This window comes from Macadamia integrifolia, chromosome 2 (genome assembly GCF_013358625.1).
Source record: "Macadamia integrifolia cultivar HAES 741 chromosome 2, SCU_Mint_v3, whole genome shotgun sequence".
NCBI lineage: Eukaryota > Viridiplantae > Streptophyta > Magnoliopsida > Proteales > Proteaceae > Macadamia > Macadamia integrifolia.
Genome location: NC_056558.1, coordinates 37,319,432 through 37,330,293, shown reverse-complemented (window position 1 = coordinate 37,330,293; position 10,862 = coordinate 37,319,432). Strand labels below are relative to the sequence as shown.

Here is a 10,862-nt window from a genome sequence, read left to right as displayed (position 1 = left end):
CCGTACACCCATTTCCTTCCATTTGCCAGCTCTCTCTCTCTCTCTGTTACATTTATAAGCACAGTATGAAAATGAAGAATCCCTTGTAAATTAAGGAAGAACAAAGCCCATCAGTGTCTCTTCTCCATTATCAATTTAGAGAGTAGAGACACCAAAAAAGCAAAAACTAGAGAGAGAAAGTGAGTGAGTTTTGGTGTTTGCTCATCCCATTATACAGGGATCAGGGATATACCTCCATCAAGCATCAATGTCTCATTTCTTCAAAGATAGAAGTCTGGGAGAGTCTAAGCGAGATATGGGTGGTAACGGTATCATATTGCCAGTCCCAGATCTCCCTTCTCCGTTTGGCGAATTTCGTGGGAATTTATCTGATTCAGAGTTCCGAGAGACTGCTTATGAAATATTTGTCAGTGCTAGTCGACCTTCCGGTGGAAAGCCATTGACTTTCATTCCACAATCAGAGAAGAATGAGAGATCCCCGTCTTCATCGTTGCTATCTTATGCTTCTTCTCTTTCGCCTTCTTCTACTTCGCCTTCCTTGCAGAGATCACTCACTTCTACTGCTGCTAGTAATTTTAAGAAGGCATTGGGGTTGAGATCTTCGAAGAAGAGTCCAGGAAAGGAGAGTAGTCCGTCCAAGTCGAAGAAGCCCGCCACTGTTGGGGAGCTTATGAGGGCTCAGATGGGGGTTTCCGAGCAGGCCGATTCCAGGATTAGGAGGGGCTTGCTGAGAATTGCTGCAGGGCAGGTGAGTTACATTTCGCTGCTCTTTTTAATTTTTTAATTTTTTTTAATGAATAATTGTTTCCTCATAAAGTTTGAATTTTTCTTTGATCGTCGAGATTGGAAGTTCATCCTTCACTTATTGTGATTATGTTTGGGGTGTCTGTGTAGATGTAGATGGTATTTTCTCAGGCATGGCATTCTTTTTTATTTATTTATGTATTTTTTCTGTAGTCTTTCTATTTAAGAGGAATTTGTTTATATGGTATGCATCAAGGTAGGAGGTTCTGTGTATTGTAGTTGATTATTTAATTTCATGATGTGGGAACTTCATCAAACAGGTCGACTGCCTGACCCCTGCACCGAACAGCTGCTAGAAGCCTACAATGATTGGTTGATAGATACTGCTAGTACCTACCCAGACAGCAGTTCTGATAGTTCGGATGCTTCTCTTATCTCTCTGTGAAGAAAGATTAAGTATCTCGTATTGTATTATCTTGTATGGTATTGAGTATATGGAGTGTTTGTATTAAATGGAGTGTATGTATTAAGTGTTCGGTCGACAAGGTCAAGAAAGATAAAAAATGGCTTACTAAAATTTCATATGTGAATTCTTATTTTTCTTTGTCAGGCAAAAAGTTTACTTCCAATTTGCTGTGTTAAAAATTTTTGTTTCTTGATGAGTTATTTCTGTTGAATTTAGGCTTTGTGACTATGATTTGTGTCCCCCCCCCCCAAAAAAAAAAAACATGTGAATGGATTTGATTTCCTGTTGGACAGCTGATCTTGGCTTTTTTTTTTTCAATGATAATTCTTTAGCTCAGTTGCTGGATTCTGCACTGTAATCATGACTTGCTCCTTCAACCCAGTGTGTGTATTTGTTTGTTTGTTTTTTATTTATTTATTTTTTTGTTAGTGCATGTATGGGCCAGAACCTTTGATTCATGCAGCTACTACAGTAACTATGGCATTGTCATGATAGCAAGGTGCTTACCTTTATCTGAGTACTTAGCTAACACTTTGATTGCTATTATGGGTGCTTTGACGCATATGCTGCAGAAGGAAATTTCCCAAATGGTTGCTTTGTTTTCGGACTCTTGAAAGGTTGGTGTCTGGACTCTGGTGTCGATTATCCAATAACTGGGAAGGCAGCTAAATCGCTGGGAGGTGGTTCAGACAAGCAGTTAGTTACAAAACTATCTCTGCTTGGGCTCCAAGCCTGTAGCTCATGTGGTTGACTTAATGAACACTGGAGTAACGAATTTTAGGTTAATTCCTAGCCCTTTCACTGATTCAGGAAAGGAGAAAGGGTCTTCTTTTTCCATCTTTTTTCTTGACAATTAGGTTTCATCGTCAAAAGGAGAGGATAAATGAGATTGTGCTCCTCTTTTGCAGTGCAAGCACCTTTGCCAAGGCATTGCTTTCTCCCTTTCTAATCTCCTCCATGTTGTGCTACTGATGTTTTAGCTAGTTGGTTAGTAGGGCTGGTGAACACAGCTCAGCTGAAGGCATTAAGATTCGCGGTGAGGTGTTGGCTGTTTCTCATTTGCAAGTTCAGAGGACACTTTTTTTTGTAATCTGTAAAGCTTCTTGTGTGCTGTGAATGGCTTGAGAATCAACTTCTCCAAGTGCATGGCATTGGGCCAAGCCTTGGCCTTAGCAGATGGTTCTACATTATGAGGTGCTGGTGGTGAGTCTTAAGGCATTAACTACAAGAATTCCACATGCTGGATGCAGTCATTTAGCACTTTTAAGATATGTCTTGCTGCTTCAAAGTCGGAATGTATCTTATGTGGGTGAACTCTAATTGAAGATGCTCCAGCAAGTATTCCAACTTTTTCCTTCTCTTTGACAGAACTGGTGTCATTACTAACTGGATGACTCAATACTTGTGGTTAGGTCCAGAGGATATATTGAATTTCCTGTTGTCGGATCCAAACTGTCAACTTGTCAAGATATAAGGTTTCAGTCTCAGGCACATCTGTGGCTAAAAAACAAGTATCTTTTAGCCCGTTGTTTCAACTGCTTTAGTGTGGAAAGGTCGAGCTTATGGTAAGGAGTTGCTGCAGACCGCTGCTAAGTAATGAGAGTAATCTGGTTTTTACTTTCTGCTAGTCATGGAATAGGCTTCTGGAAAGCGGAGAGGAGCTGTCGTAGAAAATCATCTTTTGGCATGGTAAAGTTGCCTTTAGAGTAGCTTCTTAAGGAGGTCAGTGTGGTCTGTCCATTAGTGGGAGATAGGGTTCTATATTGTGGTAACAGCACTGAGAAATCCTATCATTTGTTTGTTTGCTTGCCACTTTCTGTTGGCTTCTAGGGAGACAGAGATCCCTATAAGTCTTTGTGCAGTTCGAACTTCCCTGGCTTCTGAAGTTCATTTTCTCCTCCAACCAAATTGTTGATGCATTCATTGTGTTAATCTTGGTGGTTTGTTTTTAGGATTTATTTTTATTCCTTTTGGGCCCCATTGGATTGGTGGGGAGGGTGAGGTGGGCCCGCATATTATGGGTTTTGGAGGATAGTTAAAGGGAGAAAAAAAAAATTTCCCATCCCATTGCCTGTTTGGTTGGTCTATTTCCCAGGAATGGTATCAGATTTTGCGGACAAAAATATAACTTATTTTCCATCAAATTTCCAACAATACCCTTCATTTACCTTAAATTGACAAAAACTGCCATAATGTCCTACAAGAGAGGTGTAAAAATAAGGGTCGAGGAAGCCATGGTGTTGGCGGCTGGCACTCACCCACAAGGGCAGTGGCTGCACCTATTGCATAGGTGACCAGCCCACTAAGTGTCTAGGCACTGACGGATGAGGTTCCTCTGCAGGCTGTTTAACTTGGTCTCATAGAGTCTCCTTTTCTTGTCATAGAGCAAGCCATGTTGCTCCCAAAATCAACGTGTCTTGCCATCACATGAAAGGGTGATCAAGCTCGTAGCCTAGGGGTCATGTTCGGCAATACCTGTGGCAATTATCCCACCCCTGCAAATTTGGTCACGTGTGTGTGAAGCTGCCACATGCCAGATTCAGAGATCAGGTTTCAGAGATTTGCAGCCCTGATTTTGGTTCCTGAAATTGCTGTGCCTTGCCAGTTTGAAGCACAGTTCTAATTATCGGAAATTTTGCAAGTTTCAATGGTTTCAACCCACCCTGAGATGACCAAGTTTTGGAATTTTTTACCCAAATTTCTAGAAATAGCGCAGAAAAACTCCTGGTTTCTACCAGGTTTTGGAAATTTCGACTTAAATTTCGGTTCGACCAAGGTTGAAACCTGGTCAAAACCTGAGATTTAGAACCATGGTTGAGAGGCTTTCTTTTCTTGGTCATAGAAATCACACTGACACTCACTTCTCAGATCTCACTGCTGGAATTTGCAGGACTGTTCTCTCTTTCTCTCTCTCTCTCTCACACACACACACATGAGCGCCTGCGCTCTCTTGCTCTCCCATTCTGTGCTAGTCAGAAACTGTCTACTGGGAATTAAGGGGGCTCTCTTCTTGAACAAATCCTTAAGGTGATTGAATGAGAGTTCAGTTGCACCAGCTGCCTCTCAGTCTTATCTTTTTTTCCCTTTCTTCCTTCTCTCGGTTTTTTATTTTATTATCTTTTGAACGACTGTTGCAACTTTCCCACATGAGCTCGAACGAAATCCAGTGGATTTTGTTTGGATTTTTGAGAGGATGGGGTGGGAAGACACACAGCGGTGGGAATATCTTTGCAAAACTTGCATCCCCACCCAGTCGACCAAACAGTCCATGTTTTGTAAATCCTTGAAAATGATCTCAGGATTTCCTACTGTTCATTCCTAATCAACTCCCTGCCTTCCAAACGAGGCCTTAGTGATTCTATTTAACTGGAAAACCACATCAGACCTTGTGACAGAATAGCTGTTGATTCTCTAGAAATTTGGTTTGTTATTCTTCTAGATAGAACAAATGCGTTTTCTGACAATGTCTATTAAATATAGTTGCATTTTCTGAATATTACATTTGATTCCTTTTCTGCAAGGGAAGACACAAATAAAGCACAGAAACTTCATTGTTAAGACTTTGTATATAGTATTGACAAGCTCTTGCTCATGCTTTGTAACAGGTTGGAAGACGCATCGAGTCGATGGTTCTGCCATTGGAGCTATTGCAACAGTTCAAATCTTCAGATTTTACTGATCAGCAAGAATATGAAGCCTGGCAGACAAGAAATCTGAAGGTTCTTGAGGCTGGACTGCTCCTACATCCTCATCTGCCTATAGGCAAGTCTGATACAGGATCCCAACGGCTTCGACAGATAATTTCTGGTGCTTCAGAGAGACCCATAGAAACAGGGAAGAACAATGAATCGATGCAATTCCTCCGAAGCACTGTAATGTCTCTTGCTTGCAGATCATTTGATGGTTCTGCCACAGACACATGCCACTGGGCAGATGGGTATCCATTTAATGTTCGACTCTACCAAATGCTTTTAGAAGCTTGTTTTGATACTAACGAAGGAACAACTGTTATTGAGGAGGTTGATGAGGTTATAGAACTTATAAAGAAGACATGGGTGATGCTTGGAATGAATCAGATGCTACATAACCTTTGCTTTTGTTGGGTTTTGTTTCACCGTTATATTACAACTGGCCAAGTAGAAAATGACCTACTACTTGCTGCCAATAATCAGTTAGTAGAAGTCACCAAAGATGCAAAGTCAACGAAAGATCCAGTGTACTCAAAGGTCTTGAGTCCGACATTGAGTTCAATACTGGGGTGGTCAGAAAAAAGGCTTCTTGCTTACCATGACACATTCAACCGCACTAATATTGAGTCCATGGAGAATATTGTTTCTTTAGGGGTAACTTCAGCCAAGATCCTAGTGGAAGACATCTCTCATGAATACCGCAGGAAAAGAAGAGAAGAAGTTGATGTGGCTCGCAACAGGGTTGACACTTACATTAGATCTTCTCTGCGCACAGCTTTTGCCCAGGCAAGTCTACATCTTCTTGTATATTTTTTACCTTGATAATGTGCTTTATATGGTAGACCTGAACTCCATTAACACTCAAGTTTGCATCTGACTCAAAGTCTAGGCTGTTGTAATTGGGCAACCTATTTAATGGGAAAATCCTAAAAGGGGAAAGAAACTCTGCCCATCCTCGCCCCCTACACCCAGACACAGCTGGGCATGAAAATACCCAACGTGCGTGGGGGCAGCTGGATCCTTTCACACCCAGTTGTGTCTGAGCGTAGGGAATGCCAGATGGGCAGGATTCTTTCTCCCGGCCTAAAAAATATGCTACTGTAGGATCTTACCCACTGAGGCCTCTGTTATAGCTAAAATGTGCACATCTCGATATAGTAGCATTGTGGTCGAGCAAGAAATGCATTTGCATTGGTTTATTGTGAAATTTCACCTCAATCTCTTTTGGCCAATGCTATACCCCAATTGATTGGATCACAATTTGTTTCTTCAAGTATATGAATGGGGGTCGATCGGGGATTATGGGCCCAAAATACAATTTCTGTGTATTCCTGAATAATTCTTTTCTTTTACTATCCATTGATATTTGTTATTTATATCAAGTTAGCTTTTGCTTCTGTTTTTTTGACATAAAGATTGGTTTTATCTGTACTGAAACAGAGAATGGAGAAGGCAGACTCAAGCAGGAGGTCCAATCCTCTTCCTGTCCTTTGCATCCTTGCAAAGGACATTGGTGAGCTTGCAGCTAATGAGAAGGAGGTGTTTAGTCCCATATTGAAGAAATTTCATCCTTTTGCGGCAGGTGTTGCTGTCGCCACTCTTCATGTTTGCTATGGGAATGAGCTGAAGCAATTTGTTTCGGGTATAACAGAGCTCACACCCGATGCCGTACAAGTGTTGGGAGCCGCAGACAAGTTGGAGAAAGATCTTGTGCAGATTGCTGTTGAAGATTCTGTAGACAGTGAAGATGGTGGCAAGGCAATAATCCGTGAGATGCCTCCTTTTGAGGCTGATACTGCAATTGCCAATCTTGTGAAGGCATGGATCAAAACAAGAGTGGACACAATGAAGGCATGGGTGGACAGTAATCTGCAGAAAGAGGTGTGCAATGTCTGGCTCTTTTCTTGGATTTGTTTCTCCCTTTCAGAGTTGATTACCATTTGCTTTTTGACTGACATATTTAAAAATTATCTAACGGTACTAGCATATAATTAGTTCTCTCACTTTGATATAATTGTAATTAGGTTTTCATGGGAACAACTAAATCATGAGAAGGCAGATGCTCTCTCCTTTTGTTCCACTGGAAATTCACTGGTACTTCGTAGAAAGATGTATCACTTTTTTATATTTGTAATTAGGTTCCATGGGAAGCTCACGGAGATGTAGATGTTGTGATTTTATGTTTTAGAAAATCATGCTTTCTAGAAATAAAACCAAGAAATGAATTAACGCTTAATCATATCGGAGATACATTTTTTTATGGTATGTAAGTTGCTAATGGACTTTGAACATAGCAGAATCCACTTGAGCTGCAGATTATCAGCTCAGCCTGTCAAGTGTAAGAAGAGTCATGGTAAAGTCACTGTACAAGGGGTCATTGTACTTCTTTCCTGTTCATTGAATTTAATGGATAGTTGATGCAGTTGTGTTATCATGGTTAGACTGGAATGACCCACTATGGAGACCCAAGCCAAGACAGAACCGCCCCATTTCAACTTTTTGGTCCAATTATTTTCTTTATTGGCATAGATATTGTAATCTTTTTTCTTTTTTCTTTTTTTTATTTAGCTATGCAGTGGTTTGGTTCCGACTTAATTTAAGTTTCCTGTTTTTAGTTAGTTTCTAATTTTTAGGAGTTTTATCTATTAATATGCAATGTAACCTACCAGTGGAGATAGGAAATTGAATTGAGTGAATTAGAGATTAACAGGGTCGCTGTATCTGTGTATCATGTTGTGAGCCTTCTGTTGGCATACATCCTTTCCTCTCCTTCTTCCTTCCTTGATTTCTTCTTCTCCCTCCGCTTACATTTTCCTTCCTTTGCCTTGATTTATTCCTCATATTCTCCTTACATCCCATTCTGTTTTCCTTCTTCTGCTTTATGTTCTCTTCACTCCCCTGTTGTTCTTGCTGGCAGTACTTGCAGCCACCAGGGATTAAATCGAGCTCCATATACTCAAACCCTTTCTCCCTGAAATTAGGGTCGATGGAACCCCTTCCCTGGGTGACTCAAACCTTAGATTCTCCTTCCTCATTCAACTGTCTTGCTCTGATATATTTATCTGTAAACAGTGTAGAGTTTATCCCTGCCGCTACCTGCAATTTTAGGAAGTTTTCTTTACAAGGTTGGCTACTGTTTTGTTGGGCTGCCATTTGGATTTCAGAGGGCTGGGGTAAATCGACGTTGTCCCAAAATCTCATTTCCATCTGAGTACTATCGAGAGAGAACCATCCTTCGAACTGGTTTAGGTTTCTGCCTCTGGTTTGCATCTGGAGTTACCCAGACAACCCCCCCCCCACAAAAAAAAAGTGATATTACCTTTTTTGAAGTTGATTTCCCGTATCGTCCTTCACTTTTTCCTTGTTATACTTTGTTCTTTTTTTTTTTTCATTCCATGTCTACCCATGTTCCAATAATAAACCCTTTCATATCCTTTCTTATTACCTACCAAGTGGTCCCTTGAGATTTCTGGTTATTTACCAGATTGCCACACCCATTACATATTGACCTATTGAGGAACTCAGGCGGGCCCAAACGATCCAAAACGGGTTTTTTCAAGCCCCGGATTGTATTAATAGTACTTATTACAACTGCTTATCCTAAAAGCTCTAGCTGTCAAGGGTACATAACAATGTATATCAACATCCTCTGTACCTACAGGTTCACACACACGGCTCTGCACATGACACCAACACATGGCACCAAGGGTACATGTCGCAGGGGCACAACACCACATTTCCTTGCAATTACCAAGGATCGAACACCCGACCATGTTACAACCGCTTATCCAAAAGCTCGAGTTGTCAGGAAGGGCACACTTGGCTTCATGGCTTTATTTTGTTACAGTTTTTTCCACCGTAACTTGCTCCTATTGATCAAATCTGTAAAAGGAACTGAGGGGTAGTGGATACAGCTCCCTTCTCCCTTATTTTCTTGTCTATCGTTTCTTCTCATTCTGTATTTCTACATGCTTTGTGAAAAAATACTTCTTTTCTGTGAACTGAATTTGAAGTCTGGCTATTTCCTCGCCTAACTTTGTCAACTATGTATTTTTAGGTATGGAACCCAAGAGTGAACAAAGAAAATATAGCTCCTTCCGCTGTTGAAGTCCTACGAACTGTGAACGAGAATTTGGATGGATTTTTTCAGTTGCCAATTCCCGTGCATCCAGCTTTACTTCCTGACTTGATGACAGGCATGGACAGATGTCTTCAGCACTACATAACCAAGGCAAAATCTGGCTGTGGTATGTATGTCCAACCTAGAAGATTTATTATTTAATCCATGAGTTTCCATATCTGAATCTTGTTAATGACTATTTTCCTCTATAGGGACGCGGAATACCTTTGCCCCCAGTATGCCAGCTTTAACTCGATGTACGATGGGATCAAAAAAGTCAAAGAAGAAAGAGAAGTCACAAGGCACTCAGAGGAGGAAATCTCAGGTTGGGACGATGAATGGGGACAGCTCCCTTGGAATACCACAGCTGTGTGTCCGTATTAATACTTTGCTGCACATCTGGACAGAATTGGATGTCTTGGAGAATCGAATAGTAACTCATCTAAGGAATTGTGCATCTGCTCATGCAGATGATTTTGCAAACGGGTTGGGGAAGAAGTTTGACTTGGCAGCAGCTGCTTGTCGTGAAGGAATCCAACAACTTTCTGAGGCAACGGCTTACAAAATTATCTTCCATGATTTAAGCCATGTTCTATGGGATGGTTTATATGTTGGGGAACCAGCATCTTCACGGATTGAACCTCTGCTTACAGAGCTCGAGAAGAACTTAGGAATCATAGCAGAAACAGTTCATAACAGAGTTCGTACCCTTTTGATTACTGAGGTCATGAAAGCTTCATTTGATGGATTCTCGTTGGTGCTTCTTGCTGGGGGCCCGTCACGTGCTTTCTCACAGCAAGATGCTCAAATAATAGAGGACGATTTCAAATCACTAAAAGATCTGTTTTGGTCCAATGGGGATGGGTTGTCTTCTGATGTAATAGAGAAGTCCTCAAAAACTGTTGGGGATGTCCTCCCCTTATTCCGTGCGAATTCCCAAAGCCTCATTGACAATTTTAAGCGCAGGACCTTGGATACCTATGGTCTTTCCAAATCCAGGTTCCCATTACCTCCGACTTCAGGGCAGTGGGATCGAGATGAACCAAATACACTCCTACGCGTTTTGTGTTACAGAGATGATGAAGCAGCTACGAAGTTTCTTAAGAAGACCTACAATTTGCCAAAGAAACTGTGACTATGAGGTATGACCTTGGCAAAAATGCTTCTATGAGATTGTTCGGGTAGTAAGTTTCTGTAGTGTTTTCTCTGGCTGTGAGGGTTGATCTCTTCTGAAGCGAAATACTTTCTTGTATAGTGTATTTGTGGGTGGGTCTTGTTGATAGGAGACTTGTTTATTTAGTCTTTTTTATTATGCTGTTAGTTGAGATCTGCTACTAGTTGACTTCATGCCATCAGTGAATTGGGAAGATATCAGAGGGTTGGAGATGGAAGTGCAGGGGCTGATGTTTGAGGTTGGGGGGGTTTAGTATTATTATCATTGGGTTTATATTCATTGTCATTCTTTCACACCATAATTAGATATGTAGTCTTAAATCTCTGATTTCTATTAGCAAAATCATTTATTGCGAGAATTCCTACCCCCCCCCCCCCCCTCTTCTCTTTTCAGAGTTGTTGTTACCTTTCTCTTTTGTCCCTGAGATGTGGTGAAGTGTTCCCCTTCCCCTGGGAGGAAACTGATAAGATGCAGTCATGCCGAGTTGGTAGTTAGGAAAATAGTAGAGATTGGGACTATTTCTAACTTTATTAATTTAAATAGTAATGTCATGTTCTTATTCAGGGAGAATCAGTAGATTATATACCCAATCTAAAGATGCTTCTTTTCATGTATTGTTCTACTCTTCTTTTGATCATATGAATTTTTTTTATTGGTTTTTTTTTTTTT

General features: G+C 40.9%; 1 protein-coding gene across 1 annotated transcript; it reads left to right on the top strand.

The window, feature by feature from the left end:
* LOC122068653 (protein unc-13 homolog) lies at positions 1–10,551 on the top strand. The gene is made up of 5 exons (XM_042632521.1): positions 1–748; positions 4,816–5,685; positions 6,340–6,780; positions 8,957–9,146; positions 9,232–10,551. The coding sequence occupies exons 1-5, from the start codon at positions 248–250 to the stop codon at positions 10,152–10,154; spliced, it is 2,925 nt and encodes a 974-aa protein (XP_042488455.1). The 5' UTR covers positions 1–247; the 3' UTR covers positions 10,155–10,551.
* The last annotated feature ends 311 nt before the right edge of the window (positions 10,552–10,862 follow it).